The 22,034-nt window shown below is 53.4% G+C and overlaps 1 protein-coding gene across 1 annotated transcript in view; it reads left to right on the top strand.

The window, feature by feature from the left end:
• creb5b (cAMP responsive element binding protein 5b) overlaps nucleotides 1–22,034 on the top strand; it is a 665,061-nt gene that overhangs the window by 471,614 nt on the left and 171,413 nt on the right. Inside the window, exon 9 of the mRNA XM_085988619.1 lies at nucleotides 12,923–13,033. Coding sequence (XP_085844745.1) covers nucleotides 12,923–13,033 — 111 coding nt within the window. The remainder of the gene's footprint in view (nucleotides 1–12,922; nucleotides 13,034–22,034) is intronic.

Genomic DNA, 22,034 nt, shown 5'->3' with positions numbered 1-22,034 from the left:
TACGTAGGAGCAGCAGGGAGGGAAGGGGCCGGGCGCGAAAGAGAAGTCGTTCTCCCTCAAGGGGCCAGTTGTAGAGGGAGGTGCTGAGACATTTGTTTGTCCAAATTCAAGGACACCCTCACCTGTTGTTATATTTGCAGAAGGTTTGTTGAGTTTTGCGGCATGGCCGAACAGTTCACAGTTATTTTGAAAGTTATGGTTTCTGTTGACATTACGTTGTTTAGCTGTAATGAAAGACTTTTGTGCCAATTAACAGAAGTTTCAATGTGGCATGGTGCATGTGACTAGTTTCTGTGATGCTGGCATTCAGAGGCCCTCAAACATCCAAAGTGCGCATGAGTTAAGACTCTCATCATTCCGCCACAGGGGTCTCGACACGAGTCCAGATGAGCCTCTGACGTATGGCCCTTCCACTTTCAGCAGCCCTTCCATCTTCCTCCTCCTCCTCCTCCTCCTCCGCTTGCTCTTCCTCCTCCTCCTCCTCATCCTCCTCCTCCTCCGCCTGCTCTTCCTCCTCCACCTCCTCCTCCTCCGCCTGCTCTTCCTCCTCCTCCTCCTCCGCCTCCTCCTCCTCCGCCTGCTCTTCCTCCTCCTCCTCCTCCTCCGCCTGCTCTTCCTCCTCCTCCTCCTCCTCCTCCTCATACGCCTCCTCCTCCGCCTGCTCTGCTGGTCGTTGAGGGACAGCTGGAATTGGCTGGGTGCGTCGATTTGCCAAGTTGTGGAGCATGCAGCAGACGACGACGATGTGTCCCACTTGCTGCGGCGAGTACTGCAGGGATCCCCCCGAATCTTCCAGACATTGGAAACGCTTTTTGACAACACCAATAGTGTGCTGTTTACTGTGCCTGGTCGCCTGATGGCCGCTGCTGATCAGCTCTTCTGCTGGGGTGTCGGCCACACGGAGTGTTGTCATCAGCCATGGCCAGAGAGGATAGCCCTTGTCCCCAGTAAGCCAGCCTCGTCCTCGAGGCAGCCACTCAAAAAGGTAACAAACTGAGGTCAACCGCATGATAAAGGCATCGTGGCTGCACCCTGGGAAATGCGCGGTGACTGCCATGATGATTTGGCGGTGGTCACAGACCAGCTGCATGTTGAGGGAGTGGAACCCCTTGCGGTTGCGGAAGTCCTAAGGATGATGGCATGGCGCCCTCAAAGCCACGTGTGTGCTGTCACTCGCCCCCTGCACCATGGGGAAGCCCGCAATAGAAGCGACACCCTGCGCGCCCTCCGCCTGCTTGTGCAGGGTCCGAGGGAAGGTAATGAATTGACGCCTTCGCCTATAAAGGGCATCTGTAACTTGCCGGATGCAACAGTGGACTGCAACCTGAGCGACAGTCGCAATGTCCCCAATGGCTGACTGAAAGGATCCGTTGGCATAAAAATGGAGGCCATCAGTCAGTTTAGCCATCACGGACAGAGAGGTTCTGCAGCGTTCACGCGGCTGCAGATCCTGACCAAGCAGGTGGCACAGATCAGTAACAATGTCCCTCCAGAATCGGAGCCTTCCCAAACACTGCTCCTCCGACATGTCAAGGCTTGTCACCTGCTGCCTAAAGACCCTCGCAGCATCCCGTCGGATTGGCCGACCTCCATTGCCCCTCCTCCTTCTGGCCAATCCCGGCCCTCTCTCCCGCCGTCTCTCTGCCCCTTCACAGTGTTGGGCGATGAGGCCGTCGCCCTCCAAACAAGCTCTCATTCTGATGCCAGTTGGTCAAAAGGCTTTTAGGTGTAGTGCTGCAAGTGCTTCGGACAGGTTTGAAGGTCCCAAGTACTGTAAAGCTAAATTCCCAGAACTCCGCTCCACATTAGCTCGCCAACTCTCTCTAGCAACGATCGCAATGAGCAGGCCAAGTGGCAGAAGATTCTGCACTAAAGCTGTCCCCTTTAAATAGCACCCCCCTACTCCGAGAAGGGCCTGTTAGCCCTCCCTCGAACGGGTGCTAAGGCTCCGGGCGCCACCCAATATGCGCTCAGGCGCTCCTAAAAGACGTTGCACACTGAAATGACGTCATGATCTGCTTGCGCTCGCGGGCGCGCGCAAACACTTAGCGCAGGCGCAAAATGTATAGTCAATATCTGAGTTGTCGCTATCTTCATAGCGAACGCCCCAACATAGGGTATCGCCCCAATTCTAGGTCTCTTTAGGCGCTCAGCGCCGGCGCTACCAACCAAATTTCTAGGCCAATGTTCCTTCCAGGTCCTTTGGTTTTGGAATTCTAGTATCTGACCTTTTCCCTTGCACTGAGTGCATACTAGGTACAATACTATTCCCAGCTGGCAAACCACGAGGATGTGGGAAGCCAGTCTAATCCACGAAGGGACCTCTATGTTTTCAAAAATGTCCCAGCAGGGTGGAACTACAATGTCCAATATCTTAGCCCCTATCTCTACCGTCTACTGCTCTAATGTGTAGAAATGTTTCTGTGAGACTATTACTGCTTTGAGTATCTTGGTAAGGTGTTCTGGGAGAGGGGGGATTTCGTAGCCGAAATGCGCTACATACTTTTGCAGGTTGGTGAAATTCTCCTTTACAGTGAGGTGAACAGTGGAGGGTTCAGGAATGGGGACAATTCGTTCCTGGGCCACTTGAACTTCTGCCTCGGGTTTAAAGCAGAAACTGCTGTCACTTACCGGACACCAGCTATGCTGTCCATGCTGGTAGTGGGGCGCACCTGTGGTGACACAATATGTCCCACCTCCTATATATGCTACCTGTGGGGAAACATGGTCTTGTGCCATTACCTCCATGGTACAATTTATAGGTTTTGTGCCAACAGCTTTAAACCCACACTGTGGTTTTGAATAGGTGTTCAAGTGCTGGGGACACTGTATTATGTGTGCTCCCCGGCTCCGGCACCCCGAGAGGTCAGTACCTGTCATAGCGTGCTCCCACTTTATGACGTAAGGTGGGACCGCTGTGAAACGAATGTGTGCACCCCCTTGAATGATTCCAATGTTCTCTACCCTGTATACCGGTGCGGGTTGGGCTGTCCTACCCATGACTGGCATCCTTACTACTATAGCCATGATGGTATGGTTGGACCGCCCACAATCTACTGGGACGGGGTAGGCCTCAGAAGCTAGCCGGAGTTGACATGGGCTTAATGCATTCCCAAATGGATGGAGGGCTGCGAGGTGTTTGTCGCTGATCCAGGAGGGGACTAAACCCTGTTTTAAATCCTCCAGATTACTGCGGCCCTCGCCCAGCAACCATGCCCCATACAGCACGCACACCTCGTTCTGTGCAGCCTGGTCAGAAGCATTTCTGTCCTCTCTTATGAGGGCATTTACAGTCTTTGCGTGCTTCTCCAGCTCCACTATTATTTCTTTTAAATGGACCGTCATGGCCTGGTCCTCATGTAACTCCGAGCCTACTACCTTATTCTCATCCATCAATATTTTCCTTAACTGTTTTTAAACCATTTATCTGGGTCTGCAACTCTATGTCATCCAGACTGTTGATGACAGAGGACCCTGTGTTAAACACTGTAAAAACACCATCCCATGCTCCCCTTCTTTGTCTTCCCATATTACCAAAGTACTCACGGTGTGTGGTGTACAGTTCGCTTTTGTCTACATTAGCGAAATCGAACTCGTAAAACTTCCTAAACATGTCCTTTAACAGGGCCTGGTATAGCTGCTCTGTCTCCTTGGGGCACCACTCAGGTAAGTGTACCTCGGTGAGGTTTAAAATCACGGAGGCCACCACGTAGTGTACCCCCTGGTATAGCACCTGATCCGTAGGCACTAGTACCAGCCCATTCCCTGGTCCCTTGGTGGTGGCAGGGCACCCCTCTCTGTGTGTCCTTGCTGCCTGAGTCATGGGCAGGGGCTTCCAGGCGCGTGCCACTAGCTCAGTGGCTTTGACTGGAGCTGGGTAACGTGGGACTATGCAGGTGTGTAGGTGGGAATCCCATTCCACCCCCTTCCCCTTATCCTGCCATGATGCGGAGAAGATGATAGATATGCCTGTGGGGCAGGCCTTTTGTGACCCCCACATGCAGATATAGATTCCCTGTTCCGACTCCCAGCATACGCTAGTCCCTCCTTGGGTCCCGGTGACCGTCCGGTGGGTGTCGTTCCCCATTCGTTCCCAGTCAGCTGTACGGTCCCCCATGTCTGTGCTCAGCTTTCTGAGCCACCACCACCTTCCCAGGGGAATCTGTCCTTCACAAGTCAGGCACACGCATTTCCCCTCAGTGACCTCGACCCGTGAGGCCACAACCTGTACGCTGGGGCAGGGGAGGGAGGCCTCCCCGTAGGTGAACCCGGTCTGGCTGGAGTACCGGGTGGAGTTGGATCCCAACCACCCGGGCCATCTTCCCTCATGGGACTAGATGGCGGGCTCCTCCGTGCCTTGTTCGCTGCTCCCTGCAGTCACCACTGGTGCTTTCTCTCCCGAGCACTCATAGATGTGGGAGTCCTCCACGTCACCTCGCTTTCCAACGCTCATCCCTATCAGGGTGAGTAGGAGTACACCCCCCTTCATCCTGAAATCCTTTCCTGCAAAGAGACACAAGAGCATATAGCCAGGTCCCGAGGAGATTCTCTGGCTTGGGTAAAACATAGTCGAGTCTTGCGACCTCGACTTAAATACAAACATTCTTAAAAATACTTCTACTATAATAAAACTACCCATCACCTTGTTTAAAACTTAAACTAAACATCCAAACTTAACAATATCTTACGTAAAACAATGTACATCCGCCACCCATCTCCGGGCGGCCAGGCTAATCTCTGTTCGGGCTGCGGCACACCGCTCCCTTCGGCGTGGCTGCACTGTCCTGTACTGTCGGTCCCTCGCAGCCTGTGGCTGCCAGCTGGGGACCTCTGTCCTTGGACTTCCCCCTAACTCGGGAGGCTGTCCCTTTAACATGGGGAGCCGATGACCATGGTTTCCTTGGCTGGGGCGTCCGTGGGGACCTTCTGAGGACTTTGGCGGGTGGGGTTTTCTTGGCCGGTGGGCCTTTAACCCGAACCGCTGCCCCCTCTGGTGCGGTCTGTGGGCTTACCACTGCCGCTGGCTGGGGGTCCTCGACCTCAGGTCCCAAATCTGGGTCCGTGGCGTGGTCTTCAACCTCAGGTCCCTCCTCCTCTAAACCTGGGTTAGGGGCGGGGTTTTCGCCCTCGGGTCCCTCCTCATCTATATCCCAGAAGAGTGGGGGAGTATCCCAAGCAGTGGGCGGGATGGCCCCTCCCCTTAAACAAGCCACAGCGCCTGCCTGTGCAGTCTGTGAACTTGCTCCCGCTGCAGGCTGAGGATTTCTATCCTCAGACGTTACACCAACTGGCTGTTCTCTCTTCTCGGGTTTAAACAGTTTACACTGATTAATATGGAACCATTTGGTGCGCCGAGGCATCTTAATGGCATATACCATGGGGCTTGCCTTGTCTACAATGCTGTAGGGCCCCATGTATAATGGTTCCAGACTCCCTATCCGAGCAAAATTCCTCACCATGACCTGATCCCCTACGTCCCACTCGTGGTGTTTTCGGGGTTCTAACAGTAATCGGTTACTCCGATGCTGCTTTCCCATGTTCCCAGCCGCCTGCCCGTGGACCTGCTTAAGGAGCTTGAAGAGGTTTCGGGCGAACCTGTCCCGGTTTACCTCTCTGAGCTGACCTTTCGTGAGCACTGGGGCTAGTACATGGGTGGGGGTCTGCATAACCCTGCCAGTCATCAGCTCGTACGGGGAGTACCCTGTGCTTTTTGACTGGCTGGCCCGGATCCCCATCAGGACCAATGGTAGGACCTCAGCCCATTTTCTAGGCGAGTCCACCGTCTCTTTCCTCAGCCTTTCCTTTAGGGTCCTATTCATCCTCTCCACAATTCTTGATGACTGTGGGTTGTGGGCCACGTGCCACTTCCCCTTGATGCCTAGCAGCATAAGGGTATTCTGCATTACCTGTCCGGTAAAGTGACTCCCTTGGTCGGACTCCACATACTGTGGTAGCCCCCATCGCGAGAACACTTCCCGGACCAGGATCCTGGCTGTACCCAGAGCTGTGGCTGTTCTGCAGGGGAAGGCTTCTACCCACTTCGTGAACACATCTACCAGGACTAGGCAGTACTTATAGCCTCCCTGGGCGGTGGGCAGGGGCCCGATGTAGTCGACCTGTATCGACTGCCATGGTCCCTCTACCCTCCTGATGTGTCCCATAGGTACCTTCCTTTTGTGGGGGTCAGGGTTGTTAGCAGCGCACACCAGACAGCCGGCGCAGAACTCGCGGACATCTTCCCTGAGTCCTGGCCACCATCCCGCCTGTTCCACCCGTTGCAAGGTGGTCTCAGGCCCGGGATGCCCCGCTCCTGAACCCTCATGGGCCAGTTGAAGGAATTCCCTCCGGTGCTGCTGCAGCACAACCCACTGTTCCCCCCGGAACAGCATGCCTTCTTTCACGGAGAGGGCTGCTATGCCGTAAGGACCCTCTACCCTTTTTCCCTCAGTCACTGCACTCAGGACTGCCTTGAAGACGGGGTCTTGGGCCTGGACCGTCTTAAGGTCCGGGGCTAAAGCTACCCCTGCACTCCCTTGCGTCCCGTCCCTACCTCTGACTGCTGCTATGGGTCTGGACCCATATGGGTCCCAGAAAGTGCCTGTGTGGGCACCCTCCTTGGCGAGCATGTCAGCCTGCTGGTTGCCTTGACTACGGGGTTTTGTGGAGGAATGGGCTTTCACCTTATGGATGAAAACCTCCCCTTCCTCCCCCACTGCTGCTAAGATTTTCTCAAGCAGGGGTTTCACTGTGAGGGGTGTCCCGTCGGCAGAGGTGTATCCGCGGCGGGACCAGATGGCCAGGTACTCCATACACGAATTGCACGTGAACATGCTGTCCGAGCAAATTGTGTATGGGGCGGGGAAGATTTCGGGGTGTGTAACGACGTACACCACCGCGGACAGTTCAGCTTGCTGGGTGCTCATGGTGCTGGGGAGCTTAATTACCAGGGCAATGTTTGCCGCTGGGTCATAAACTCCACACCCCGCGAGTCGCTCGCTAGCAGATACCGTGCTGGAGCCGTCCACATAGATCTCGCGGCCTGTGGGGTGTATCCCGGCCCGTAAACCTATGTCCACTTCCCAAACCCCTTCTATGGAACACCGATGGGTTGTTCCAGGATATACCAGGTTGACTGCGAGCTTAGGCTCGCAGAGACCCTTCACCTTTAGGTTCATCTGTGAGAGGAGCAGGGTCCAGCGAGCAATGTGGGCACTGCTCACCGTCCCATCCTTGATCCTCCCATCCAGGAGCATCTGGGTGGGTGTGTGATGGGTGAGGAGGGTGATGGGAGAGGTGCCTGTGAAGATCAGCGATCTTTTCACAGCCCAATGTGTGGCCAAGAGGTGCCTCTCACAATTGGAGTAGCTCCTCTCCACATCCATGAGTATCCTGGAGGAGTAGACCACCAGCCTCAGCCTGCCATGCCACTCTTGGAGCAGCACAGCACTCAGGCTGTCCCCGCTGGCTGCTACCTCCAGGAAAAACTCTTTCCCCCCATCTATGGCCCCTAGAGCTGGAGCGGTCTGCAAGTCCTTCTTGAGCCTGACAAATGCTGCCTGGCAACCCTCATCCCAAACCCACTCCACTCCCTTGTGTAGGAGTCGGAGCAGAGGGGCTGCTGTGGCTGCATAGTCTTCAATAAAGTCCCTGCAGTACCCGGTTAGCCCTAGAAACGACCTCACACTCGTGACTGTGTTGGAGACTGGTATGACTGTGTTGGAGACTGGTAACTCCTGTACCGCTTCTCTCCTAGCCTTATCTATGGCCCTTTCTCCAGCACATACGGTCAGGCCCAGGAATTTCACCTCCTGCTGGCCGATCTGCGCTTTCTTGGGGTTTACCTTAAAACCCTTTTGCCTGAGCAGCTCCAGCAGTTCGGCCAGTAGTGGGCCATGCTCCTCTCTCGAATCAGTGAACAGGAGCAGGTCATCCACATACTGTACCAACTGTCTGGGCTGACTGAAATCCTTTAAACTGTTTGCCATGCACTGATGGAAAATGCTGGAGCTGTTGTGGAAGCCCTGAGGCAAACAGTTCCAGGTATACTGTTGCCCTTTAAACGTAAAGGCAAACTTGTACTGATCCTCCCTCCTTAAAGGGATGGACCAAAACCCGTTGGAAATATCCAGCACCGTGAAAGTGGTCGCGGATGCTGGGATACTTCCTATCAGGTCGGCAACTGCTGCTACCGTGGGTGCACAGGCTGGGATGTTACTGTTGATCACCCGATAATCCACCGTGGCCCTCCAGGAATTGTCCGGCTTTCTAACCGGCCACAGTGGAGAGTTTATGTGGGTGGCTATCGGTCTTAGAACCCCCTGCTGTACTAAAGAGGACACGGCTGCTTCCATGTCTGGCTCCGCATCCCTGGGGAAGTTGGACTGTTTCTGTGGTCGGGCCATGGGGTCCCCATCTACGCTGACCTCAAACCCGTTGACCCTCCCGCAGTCGTGTTTTGTGTGTGGCAAATGTGGCTAGGTGGGCTTGCACAAATGCCTGGAACTCCTTTGGGGTGTTACTGACCATGAGCTCAAGGTTATAACCCTCTTTGGGCTTCATGGTGCATAGGGTCCCCTTCCCTTCTTTCCCTGGGATTACTACTACCTCGCCGTCCTTTCCTGTACTTGCCCCCCATAGGCAATGGTTTCTTAAATCGACCAGGATCCCGTGGCCTACAATAAAGTCGGCTCCCAGGATCCCTCTTCCACCCTCCACTTCCCATTTCATCAGGACACAGGTCCACTTAGAGCGGAGTGGTCCTAAACGAATGGCGAGCGGGATGAAAAACAAGCCGGCCTGTTCTCTGCCTGTGAATCCCGACAGACTGTATGGGACCCCGTTAGATAGAGGTGAGGTGGTGGGGTTAGTTGAATGGACCACGGTGCATGATGCCCCCATGTCCATCAGATAGGTCCCCTTCACCTTTTCTACCTCCATCTCCACGAGGGGTCTCTTCTATTCATCATACCGAAGGGAACACAGGTAAACAGGCTGCGCTGGTTCTAGTCAGGGCTGTGGGTTGGATGGGGCTGATGGGGTCAGAGCACCGGTAGCGGCTGCTACTTTCCCGTGGCCAGTCAATAAGGACCTCATTGGTGTCCAAAAATGACTCGACCGCTGCAGGAGGGATTCCCACCTCCGCCTTTTGGGCTGGGGGTGTGGAATTCTTTCCCTTGTTGCCTTTCCAAGGGTTTCTGCACTCCTTCCGCCAATGACCACCCTTCCCACACCCGTAACAATTCGTCTTTGTGTTGGGGGGGTTATTCCCTTCCTGATGCCACTCCTTCCTACCCTGTCCGGGTTTTACCTCATGCACCTTCCCCTTGGGTGGGTGTGCATCGGTTCCCCTACCATTCTTATAGGCTAGGGTCAACTGTCGGATCACCGTAAGTTCGGTGGTCTGGGGATTCTTGGGGTCGAACCAGACTTCCATCTTGGCCCGGACCTGTGGCAAGCTGTTTGCCACCAGGCAACGGAGCCAATGGGCCAGCTGACCCTGGTTCAGGAACGCCCGGTTAGGTGCCCCAGGACAGGCGCTCCTGTAAACCAGCCATAACCTGTCCGCGAAAGCCTGCGGGGTTTCCCCTGTGAGCTGGACGGTCTTCTCCACACGGGAAAAAGGACTTCCCTCATTCATCCCCATGGCCTCCAGAACCTCATCCCTGAGCTCCTCATACCTGCTCTGCCCCTTCTTACACTCGTCAGAGAGGGATTGGAGGAGCCTACTCTCCAGGGTGAATAGCAGCATTTTGGCCTGCTCAGCGCCATCACAGTCATTGACGCTGGCTGCCTGCTCTATTTCCCTGAAGTGGATCGAGGGGTCCCCTTTTTCGGAGAGCTTTGGGATATGGCTCACCATAGCCCTAAGCTGTTGGGTGCTATAGTGTAATACGAACTGGTTTTGGAGGGGTCCCTCGTCCTCGCCATTAATGGGTGGGCCGAACCTCCGATGCCGGGCTGGGCACATTGGTCCCGGCTCCGGCCTCTCTTGCGGGGGCTGTTCCACCGCTCCCACCCCTGACTCCACCCCCCCTTGCTGCCAGACCTCGCTAAAACCTGGCGCTACGGGTGGTGGTCGTGAAACCTCCTGTTCCTCAACCGGGTTGTCCCTTGGCACTACCAGTGATGTCTGAACCGTTCTCCCCTCGTTCCCTATAAAATCCGCCTGGCCTGCCTTTGGGCTTATGAGGCTCAGGGCCAGGCTCAGATTTTCTGTCTGTTCCTTGCAGGGGCCATGATCTGCATCTTCAAACCCCTGTTTGCTCGCTAACTTAGAAGCTGCCTTTACTTCTTTTACTTCCTCCTCCTGTTCTCTTACTTGTCTTGCTAGGCGGGCATTCTTTTCCCGTAACCTCAACGCGTTACCCTTGGCTTCGGTGACTTGGCACTGTAGGTATTCCAACTTGGCCTTATGTTCTCCCATTAGTTGTACCCTTTCCTGATTCAGGGCCTGCAATGCTACCAGTAACTTCTCCCCTGCTAGAGCCTTGTCCTGGATCTCCAGGGCTGACTCCTTTATCTCGGCTGCCTGTGCTGCAACGAGCCTGTCCAAAAGCTGGACCTGCTTCTTGAAGCACATCAGCCAGACTGCCTTCTCTAGGGATTTCTTGTGCTCCTTCCCTTCTGTCCACTTGGCTACGGCATCTACCGGACGCCCAGCCTTTAACAGATTGGTGATCCACTTCTTCGTGATATTCACCTTACTAAACACATAATCAGAAATCCTTTCCTCCATCATGGTTTGCTCATCCGAACCATTGTCTACTGTATCGCACCCCTGTTGCCGGAGTCCTGCCGCAGTCGCCATTTCTGTAGGGGGTGGCGTGTGCCCGGTCAGCTTCACCTCTGACTGTCTCTGAGCGGTTCGAATCGCTCCCACACCCCTGGGTTCTAGACACTGGACTTAGGTACAGGCGGCGATACAGAAAATTGAGTAGACAAGTGGTTTGGTGCAAGAAAACCAACATTTTATTAAAGGCAGAATAAAACACAATCTTACTGAAAATTACTGATATAGTTACAGGCATAAACAATTACACTTATAGGGAATGGGGAACACACGGCACATCGAGGGAAAACAAATACACTAAAAATCCCCTTATCCTTATCCCACCCCCAATACCTAACTAGATTAAGCTACGAGGGGCCAGGAATTCATGCTCACCAATTCGAAACCTGTTGCTTTAACTGGTTCTGGGTTTTGAGGTTCACTCTTGTTGTCCTTTGGGGTTCGTCGTTGCCACGTGGTCACAGGGCGCAGCGATGGAGTTGTTTGCGCGAAGCACCCTCCTTTTCCTCCATTAACATCTTCGTTGAGTACTTTGTCGCGATGGGTCTTCTTCGGGCGGTCGCCGACAGTATCACTGCGGTTGGGGTTTGGTTGGCGGTTTTTACCGTTAATGATTTTTCTATCCAAGGTTCGAACACTAGTTTATTCTTAATTGGGCTTTACTGTCCATGCACCAAACGCCAGCTTATAACTAGGCCGTTTGTCTTGATTTCACTACCCATGCTTCGAACGCCAACTTATTCTTTATTGGGCTTTACTGTCCATACATCAAACGCCAGCTTATAACTAGGCCGTTTGTCCCCCAACGCGTCTTCCCGCTGCCCTTCTCTGCCTTTACCGGTTTTACCGTTCTTCTCGTCTCGTCTCATCTGTTTGTGGCCCCGTGTGTCTTGTGCATTTTCGAATTCGGTTCTCGTTCGCCTCCCCGTTTGGCCCTGGTGTTGTAATGGGCGTCCTCGGGGTCGGGGCGAGCAAGAGACCGAGCGGCAAGAGCAAGAGATAAGAGAGCGATCACTTCCAATGGGCCTACAATTATACCCGGTTCTTCACCCCTTATCTGCGCGCCAAATCAGGTCAGTCCTTTGTCTAACTTTTGGCGGGCTCGTTTAAAATTATTACAGCCATTTACTTTAACGACTTCTGGGGCGGTTGTCTCCTGGTATAATGGCTTCGATATCCTGGCTGTTTGTCATTTATGAAACTTAATCGGGTTTCCTGGCTTGGCAGCTACCTGTGAGCTGTTACCGATTATTTATGCGAAGAGTAGATGGCTTTCAGATTAGAGCCATCCTGGCTTGATCTGTTCCAAGGTGAATAATGCATATTCTGTGTTTACCTAGCTGTCTGGCTTTACAAAGTCTTTTCACAGATTCATGCATGTTAGGTTTCATTTCAGGGCCTGCCTTTTTGCAGGGCCTTGCTTTTAAAATCCTGTCGGTTTTGGTCACGAGGTTTCAGAAGCCATTTTGGGTACCCTTTTTAATAACTTGTCCACACAGGGTCCCTTTATCCATAACCTTTGGGGAATGTGGGAATTTTGAGAACCCTACAAGTCTCGTATCGGTCATGCGGACAATGTGACCCGTCTATCGGAGCTGATTGAGCGTGGTCAAAGCTTTGATGCTGGGGATGTTGGCCTAAGCGAGAACACTGATGTTGGTGTGCCTATCTGAGTCATATTATAGTGCTCTCTACCACTGCATCAACTGAAATCAGATAACACAGACAAAGGGAAATAGGTATTCAACTTCAAAACAGTACTGACTTTGCTTAAGCAGACAATGACATATAAATAAGATTATAATTTCTTTTTGTTAAAGCATGTTAAAGGATCAGCAAATTTTGCAACCCCCAAAATTAACAATTACTGCTGATTCTTCAATGATTGTCACCAGTTACTTAAGCACTTTGGTAGAGAAAGCTTACATATTTTAAGTGTCCCTTATTTAGTCTGTTAGTTGATATTCACTGACTAATAAATACAGCCCGGAATATATCTTTCAAAATGTGATTTTATTGATTTCAATCAATTTTGATAACTGTATTGTCTTCTACTGTTAACCTGTTAAATGTTCAATTGTCATTGTTTTTATTTAAAATCAGTGTCTAACACTTTCTTTTTCTTTTTCAAAGATGGAAAGGCAATTATCCATGAGTTCTAATATCATGGGAATGCCAGGCCCTTCTCTAAATAATCCATGTACTCCTCCTCAAGTCCAACAAATGCACTCAGAAGCCAAAATGGTAAGAAACAGCAAAACATTCTTCATCTGCATGAATGTGCATGTGGGTGGAAGGGTGGGGAATTATCTGTAATTTCCATGAACCTCATGGTTTTAAATACATTTAACTCCCTGTAAAATTAATGTATTTTACAGTTTGTAGAGCTGATTTTAAAAATGCTTGTATCACACAATATTTTTCTAGCAAGGATCCATTGAACAACTCGTTTACAGTGGCCTCTGGAGCTCATTTAATGATTGTTGTTTTTTATAGTCATAGCTTAACTCTAGCAGTGTTGTAAAACTACTGCTCAGCTTCCATGAATGTTAAAAAAAAAATGCCCATAATCAGTGCCATTTTCGAATATTCAACAAGAGCATGTATAATATGATTGTTTAACATGTGACTTGATAATAATGAATGATATCTGAATTTACTACAGTACTTATGAAATATGTAAATGGTCATTTATTGGATACTTTAATTATTTAGTGATACTTTGAGGTTTCAATTCTTTGCTTTCATTTGGGCCTAGTGAATTTTTCAGATTTCAGCTTTTGTAATTAAATTTTTAGAAAACTCTACTATAATTGCAAAAAAAACTTGAAAATTGACTCTGGATTTGGTAAAATTTAATTGGCTTAAAGTAAAAGCTGAACTCCAGGTATTAATCACTTGCTTGCTGACACACATCCTTCATAATTTGCAACGCAAAAGATAAAAGAATATGACGGTGTGGATATGTTATCCAGTTTCAAAACATTGCTTGGACAGAATGAGTTTATTAACATTTATTTGTTCCTGGGATGTGGGCGTCTAAGGCAAGGCCAGCATTTATTGCCCATCCCTAATTGCCCTTGAGAAGGTGGTGGTGAGCCGCCTTCTTGAACCGCTGCAGTCCGTATGGTGAAGGTACTCCCACAGTGCTGTTAGGGAGGGAGTTCCAGGATTTTGACCCAACGACAATGAAGGAATAGCAATATATTTCCAAGTCAGGATGGTGTGTGACTTGGAGGGGAACTTGCAGGTGATAGTGTTCCCATGTGCCTGCTGCCCTTGTCCTTCTAGAGGATGCGGGTTTGGGAGGTGCTGTCGAAGAAGCCTTCACGAGTTGCTGTAGTGCATCTTGTAGATGGTACACACTGCAGCCATGGTGCGCCAGTGGTGGAGGGAGTGAATGTTTAAGGTGGGGTCCAATCAAGTGGGCTATTTTTTCCTGGATGGTGTTGAGCTTCTTGAGTGTTGTTGGTGCTGCATTCATCCAGGCAAGTGGAGAGTATTGTATCACACTCCTGACTTGTGCCTTGTAAATGGTGGAAAGGCTTTGGGGAGTCAGGAAGTGAGACACTCACAGCAGAATACCTAACCTCTGACTTGCTCTTGTAGCCACAGTATCTATGTGGCTGGTCCAGTTAAGTTTCTGGTCAATGGTGACCCACAGGATGCTCATGATGTCAAGGGATGGTGGTTAGACTCTCTCTTGTTGGAGATAGTCATTGCCTGGCACTTGTGTGGCGAGAATTTTACTTGCCACTTATCAGCCCAAGCCTAAATGTTGTCCAGGTCTTGCTGCATGCGGGCATGGACTGCTTCATTATCTGAGGAGTTGTGAATGGAACTGAACACTGTGCAATCATCAGCGAACATCCCTACTTCTAACCTTATGATGGCGGAAGGTCATTGATGAAGCAGCTAAAGATGATTGTGCTTAGTACACTGCCCTGAGGAACTCCTGCAGTGATGTCCTGGTGCTGAGATGATTGACATCCAACAACCAAAACCATCTTCCTTTGTGCTAGGTATGACTCCAACCAATGGAGAGCTTTCCCCTTGTCTTTTGCACTCGTGTGCTGGGCTCTGCCATCATTGAGGATGGGGATGTTCATGGAGCCTCCTCCTTCCGTTAGCTGTTTAATTGTCCACCACCATTCACGACTGGATGTGGCAGGACTGCAGAGCTTTGATCTGATCCGTTGATTGTGGGGTCGCGTAGCCCTGTCTATAGCATGCTGCTTTTGCTGTTTAGCATGCATGTAGCCCTGTGTTGCAGCTTCCCCAGGTTGGCATCTCATTTTTAGATATGTCTGCTGCTGCTCCTGCCATGCTCTTCTACACTCCTCATTGAACCAAGGTTGGTCACCTGGCTTGATGGTAATGGTAGAGTGAGAGATATGCCGGACCATGAGATTACAGATTGTGGTAGAATACAATTCTGGTGCTGCTGATGGCCCGCAGCACCCCATGGATGCCCAATTTTGAGCTGCTAGATCTGATGGAGCAGTAATTGGCCGGATTGGATTTATCCTGCTTTTTGTGGACAGGACATACCTGGGCAATTTTCCACTTTGTTGGGTAGATGCCAATGTTGTAGCTGTACTGGAACATCTTGGCTAGAAGCGCAGTTAGTTCTGGAGCACAAGTCTTCAGCACTACAGCCTGGATATTGTCACAGCCCCTGGCCTTTGCTGTATCCAGTGCACTCAGCCATTTCTTGATATCACTTGGTCTGATTTGAATTGGCTGAAGACTTGCTTCTGTGATGGTGGGGACCTCAGGAAGAGGCCGTGATGGATCATCCACTCAGCACCTCTGGCTGAAGGTGGTTTCAGATGCTTCAGCCTTGTCTTTTGCACTCACATGCTGGGCTCCACCATCATTGAGGATGGGAATGTTCATGGAGCCGCCTCCTCCCGTTGTTGTTTAGTTGTCCACCACCATTCATGACTGGATGTGGCAGGACTGCAGAGCTTTGATGTGATCCATTGGTTGTGGGATCTCTTAGCTCTGTCTATAGCATGCTGCTTCTGCTGTTTAGCATGCATGTTGTCCTGTGTTGTCGCTTCACCAGGTTGGCACCTCATTTTTAGGTACGGCTGGTGCTGCTCCTGGTCTGCTCTTCTACACTCATTGAATCAGGTTTGGGCCCCTGGCTTAATGGTAATGGTAGAGTGAGGAACATTCTGGGCCATGAGGTTACAGATTGTGGTGGAATATAATTCTGCTGCGGCTGATGGCCCACAGCATCTCATGGGTGCTCAGTTTTGAGCTTCTAGATCTGTTCTGAATCTCTCCAATTTAGCATGGTGGTAGTGCCAGACAATAGGATGGAGGGTGTCCTCAGTGTGAAGATGGGACTTTGTCTCCACAAGGTCTGTGCAGTGGTCACTCCTACCAATAGTGTCTGCAACTGGTAGATTCATGAGGACGAAGACAAATAGTTTCTTTCCTCACGTTGGTTCTCTCACCACCTGCTGCAGGCCCAGTCTGACAGCCATATCCTTCAAGACTCAGCCAACTTGGTCAGTATTGGTGCTATCGAGCCACTCTTGATGATGGACATTGAATTTCCTCCACCCAGAGTACATTCTGTGCCTTTGCGACCCTCACTGCTTCTTCCAAGTGGTTTTCAACAAGGACGAATACTGATTCATCAGCTGAGGGAGGCCGATAGGTGGTAATCAACAGGAGGTTTCCTTGCCCATGTTTGACCTGATGCCATGAGACTTCATGGGGTCCGGAGTCAATCTCTCTGGCAGGCTCAAGCGCCAGAGGGCACTGTGGGCACAATCCCGTGGATTTCTGGGGCTTAGGTGACATGTTTGTCCAGTGATATTTTGGGAATTTATTAATATTTTTCATAAAGCAAACATAAAAATTGTGTAAAACCCAATAAGAGGTAGTATTTTGTGTATTGAATTATGGAGTAAGTGTTGAAATATCAAATGAAATTTAGGGACAAAAATTGGGTTGCTATGCGCCTTCTGTTAGCGCAAAGCCCCTAGCACCTGGGCACGGCGCCGCTAACGCCTCCCGCGAAATTCAGCGGGAGATTAGCGGTAGCCGGTAGCACCCCACGGCGCTGCGCCTCCGGTGATGATGTCATCGTTGTGCGCAGCACCCCGCTCGCGCCTCAGCCACAAACTTCAGTTGCGCCCCCTGAACTACCGGTGCATGATATTGTGGGAGACTACAGTCTCCCGCGTAAAGAAATAGGCAACACAGCGAGCTACAAGAAATAGGTCTTTACTCCAACTCTCACAATACAGTACTGAATTCGTAAAGCCCGCGAGCCTGTGATGACTCATGGATTGGTCACCTGCTGGAACCTGATTGGTTTTCCTTCTCTCAGCAGCAGGCAAGTCTGAACATGCCTTATTCCTCTCAGCTTGCAACTGTCTTGCAGGGGGAGGGGAATACAGCAGTTAAAAGGGGATTATACAGGTTTATCTACATACACACAGTGTTTCCCCAATGTGGCAACGCCACATACGCCCCCCCAGAATCCTCGTTAACTGTAAAAGTCAGTCTCTGCGGAGGTTTGACCAAACGGCCGTAGCGGCTGTAGTAGCCATCTGGCGTGTGAGGAGGGCTGTCTGGGAGGTCAGCCGGTTGGTTCGTCGGCTGGTCTGGCGGCTGGTCTGCCGGTGGGCTGGCTGGACGGGCTGCCGGCGAAGGTGGGGCGGCGGCCGGGAAGTAAGGTTCTGGCGTGTCTTGGTCCCCTTGTGGGGCTGCCGCCAACGCGGGAGGTCTGCCCCGCCGTGGGGGAAGAGCCGGACGAACCGGGAAGCTGAGGTCCAGGTGCGCCGGTTTGAGGCGGTCTACTGAAATAAGGTCCGGCTTCCCGCTGACGTCGATAAGAAAAGCTTTGTCCCCCGTCTCCAATACTGAGAAGGGGCCGGTGTATGGTGCCTGCAGCGGGCCTCTGTGCGCGTCCCGGCGCACGAAGATGAACTCCGCATGTTGTAAGTCCCGAGGCACGTAGGACGGCTGCGGGCCGTGTTGCGAAGTGGGCACTGGACGGAATTGCTGGGCCGCGTCCTGGTGCAGGGAAAGCTGTCTGGCGGCCGACCACGGCTCCGTTGTCAGGGGGAGGAAGTCGCCTGGTACTCTGAGCGGTTGGCCGTAGACCATCTCAGCTGTGGAGGCACGGAGGTCCTCTTTGGGCGCGGTGCGCAATCCCAGGAGGACCCAGGGTAGTTTGTCGATCCAGCTGGTGTCGGCCAGGCTGGCGCGGAGGGAGGCTTTCAAGGAACGATGAAAGTGCTCGCAGAGCCCGTTGGCCTGCGGGTGGTAGGCTGTTGTCCTGTGCAACTTGGTGCCGAGGCCGGCGGTGATGGCATTCCACAAGCGGGAGGTGAACTGGGGGCCTCTGTCCGAGGATATGTCGGTCGGCACGCCGAACCGGGCCACCCATGTCGAGACGAATGCTCGCGCGACGTCGGTCGTGGTGGTGGAGGCGAGGGGAACCGCCTCGGGCCATCTGGTGGTGCGGTCGACGATCGTGAGCAGGTGTGTGAAACCGTGCGATGGCGGCAAGGGGCCTACCAGATCGACGTGGACGTGGTCGAAACGTCTCTCGGGCACCAGGAAACACTCCAATGGTGCCTTGGTGTGCTGCTGGACCTTAGCGCGCTGACACGCCACGCATGTGTTGGTCCAGTCTCTCACATCCTTGTGGAGTCCAGGCCAGACGAACTTGGCGGACATGAGTTTCTGAGACGCACGCATCCCTGGATGTGAGAGGCCGTGGATGATGTCGAAAACTCGCTTGCGCCAGGCGGATGGGACGACCGGCCTAGGCGAAGGGACTGAGACGTCGCACAGGAGGGTTGTGCCGGCTGCGTGGAAGTGGATGTCGGCCAGAGTGAGGCTGGTGGTTGACGTCCTGAGGGCCTGGATCTCCGCTTCGGCGGCCTGGTCTCTCGCCATGCTGGCGTAGTCGACGCCCAGGTGCACTGCGTGGAGCGAGGGTCTTGAGAGGTAGTCGGCCACCAAATTGTCCTTGCCGGCGACGTGGCGGATGTCCGTGGTGAACTCCGAGATGAAGTTGAGTTGGCGCTGTTGGCGCGTGGACCAGGGTTCGGTTACTTTGGCCATGGCGAAAGTGAGCGGCTTGTGGTCCACGAATGCGGTGAATGGCCGGCCTTCCAGGAGGAAACGGAAGTGCCGGATTGCCAGGAACAGGGCCAGGAGCTCTCTGTCGAACGTGCTGTAGGCCTGCTCGTTCTTGCGCAGCTGTCGGCTGAAAAATGCCAGTGGCTGCCACGCGCCTTCGACCCACTGTTGCTGGACAGCGCCGACGGCGTAATCCGAGGCGTCCGTGGTGAGGGCGGTCTTGGCGCCCGGGATGGGGTGGGCCAGTAGTGTGGCGTTGGCCAAGGCGCTTTTAGTCTGGTGGAAGGCTGTCGCCATCTCGCTGGACCAGGTGAGTTGCTCTTTGCCCGTTTTGCCCCTGGTGGCTTCGTAGAGGGGGCGCATGAGTGAGGCGGCCTTGGGCACAAAACGGTGATAGAAATTGACCATCCCCAAAAATTCCTGCAGCGCCTTGACCGAGGTGGGCTGGGGAAAGTCCGCCACCGCCTGCACCTTGGAAGGTAGGGGAATGGCTCCCCTTGGCGAGATTCTGTGGCCGAGAAAGTCAATTTGGGCTGCTCCGAACTGGCATTTGGCCGGGTTGACGATTAGCCCGTGTTGGCTGAGGCGCTGGAAAAGAGAGCGCAAATGCGCGATGTGCTCGACCTTGCTGGTGCTGGCCACGAGGATATCGTCCAGATAGACGAACAGGAAGCTCAGGTCCCGTTGGACGGAATCCATGAGCCGTTGGAAGGCCTGTGCGGCGTTCTTGTGCCCGAAGGGCATGCGCAGGAACTCGAACAGTCCGAAGGGGGTGATGACCACCGTCTTCTGGACATCTGCGTGGTGGACGGGGACCTGATGGTAGCCGCGAATCAGGTTGACCTTGGAAAAGACGGACTTTCCTGCTAGGTGTGCCGAAAAGTCTTGGATGTGCGGAATGGGGTATCTATCGGGCGTGGTGGCGTCGTTGAGCCGTCTGTAGTCGCCGCAGGGGCGCCAGCCACCGCCCGGCTTGGGCACAATGTGGAGGGGGGACGACCAGGGGCTGTTCGAGCGGCGGATGATGCGCAGTTTCTCCATCGTGGCGAATTCTTCCTTGGGCACCGCCATCTTGGCTGGGTCCAGGCGTCTGGCTCGGGCGAACACTGGTGGTCCCGTAGTGGTGATGTGGTGCTCGGCACCATGCTTGGCTGCCGCGGCTGAGAAGGTCGGTTGTGTGAGCCTCGGGAAATCTGCGAGTAGGCGGGCGTAGTCGTCATCCGCCGGGGTAGAGCAGGACCCGACGAGGGCCGGGCTGTTGCTCTGCTGGCAGGCCAGTGAAGCGAAAGTTGCTGCGTCGATCAGGCGCCTGTCGCGGACGTCGACCAGGAGTCCGTGGGCGCAAAGAAAATCGGCGCCCAGCAAGGGATGTGCCACCGAGGCCTTCACGAAATCCCACGTAAATCGCTGGCCGTTGAAACAAACCTCGGCCCGTCGCTTTCCAAAAGTAGCGATGGCTGCGCCATTTGCTGCCACGAGGGGTGGGCCGCTGCAGCCTGCCTGGATATCGAGCTGGGAGGCAGGAATTATGCTGCATTGGGCTCCGGTGTCGCAAAGGAATCTGCGCCCTGAAAGGGAGTCGGTTATGTACAGCCGTTTACCTGCGGTGCCGATGGCCATCGTGGCGGCGGGGGTGCGGTTGAGCAGGCCTAGACGGCGGCGCGGGGCTGGCGCGTTGGGCAGGGTGGCCATCTTGGTTTGATCGAAAGAGCAGGGTGCTCTGCAGCGTTGGGCCTTGTGGCCGAAACGCGCATGGTAGTAGCATAGTTCTGCGGCCTGGCGTGGCGGCGCGCGCTCGGTGGTGTCGGGGGGCCTCGCGGCTGCACAGCCGAGTTGGGCGACGGCGAAGACTTTGTCCGCGGCGGCTGCCAGTTGTACGCAGTCCGTGATCAGGGACCCCGCGAGGGCAGTCTGTACCTGCTGAGGATGCAGGCTGAGGAAAAGGGCCCGAAACAAGAAGCACTGCGGTTCAGAGCCCAGGAGCGCAAGCATCCGGCTCATCAACTGGGTCGGGGTAGAGTCGCCGAGGCCTGGTAGTGAAAGAAGCCTACGGGCCCTCTCCTCCCCGGACAGGCCGTAAGCCTGCAGCAAGCGGCCCTTAATGGTTGAGTACTTGCCGGTCTGTGGTGGGTTCTCCAGCAGGTCGAGAACTTCGGCGGCGGTGGAGCTTGCTAGTGCTGAGACTACGTGGAGGTACCTTTCTTCATCGTCTTGAACCCTGCGAATGGTGAATTGGGCCTCCGTGTGCGCGAACCAAGCTGGTGCTTGGTGTTCCCAGAAGGTGGGGAGCTTCAAGGACGCGGCGCCGGCCGACATCGGGCTGCTGCTGGTTGCCATCGGGTCGTTGCTGGCCTCTGTAGGGCTACGTGAGTCGGGGGTTTCGGCCGCCGACATTCGGGGTCACCAATGTGGGAGACTACAGTCTCCCGCGTAAAGAAATAGGCAACACAGCGAGCTACAAGAAATAGGTCTTTACTCCAACTCTCACAATACAGTACTGAATTCGTAAAGCCCGCGAGCCTGTGATGACTCATGGATTGGTCACCTGCTGGAACCTGATTGGTTTTCCTTCTCTCAGCAGCAGGCAAGTCTGAACGTGCCTTATTCCTCTCAGCTTGCAACTGTCTTGCGGGGGGAGGGGAATACAGCAGTTAAAAGGGGATTATACAGGTTTATCTACATACACACAGTGTTTCCCCAATGTGGCAACGCCACAATATGTCCAACAGGGTCAAGGTGGTGTTTTTGCAACTGCGGTGGTGCAAATTAAAGGGCAGGTGCCAAGCAGCCATTTTTTGGGGGGCCGCCTGCCAGCACCTGCCCACTTTTGCTTCCTCAGTCATCTTGAGTGCCGAGCTGTTTCCTTGGCTCCCCGCTCCCCGGTGGTTCAGCAGGGCCCTGGTGCAGGCTGCGCTAGGCCCCTCCCCTTTAATCAGGGGAGGGTGGTGCTACGTGCCGGCGCGCATGGCGCTGTTGCACGTAGCACTGCGATATTGAATGGTAGCGTGCCAGGAAGGAGGGAGAGCGCTTCCAGTAGCGCCCCGCCTCCTGCTTGGGGCGCTATCACTCAACTTGCAGCGCAGGGACGCTAAAAGTAGCACCCCGGCAAAGTTAGTGCCCCATAGGA

This window comes from Somniosus microcephalus, chromosome 5 (genome assembly GCF_052327205.1).
Source record: "Somniosus microcephalus isolate GS21.2 chromosome 5, FLI_Smic_1.0, whole genome shotgun sequence".
Classification (NCBI taxonomy): Eukaryota; Metazoa; Chordata; class Chondrichthyes; order Squaliformes; family Somniosidae; genus Somniosus; species Somniosus microcephalus.
Note: the sequence above shows the minus strand (reverse complement) of the source record. Positions and strands in the feature narration are given on the sequence as shown.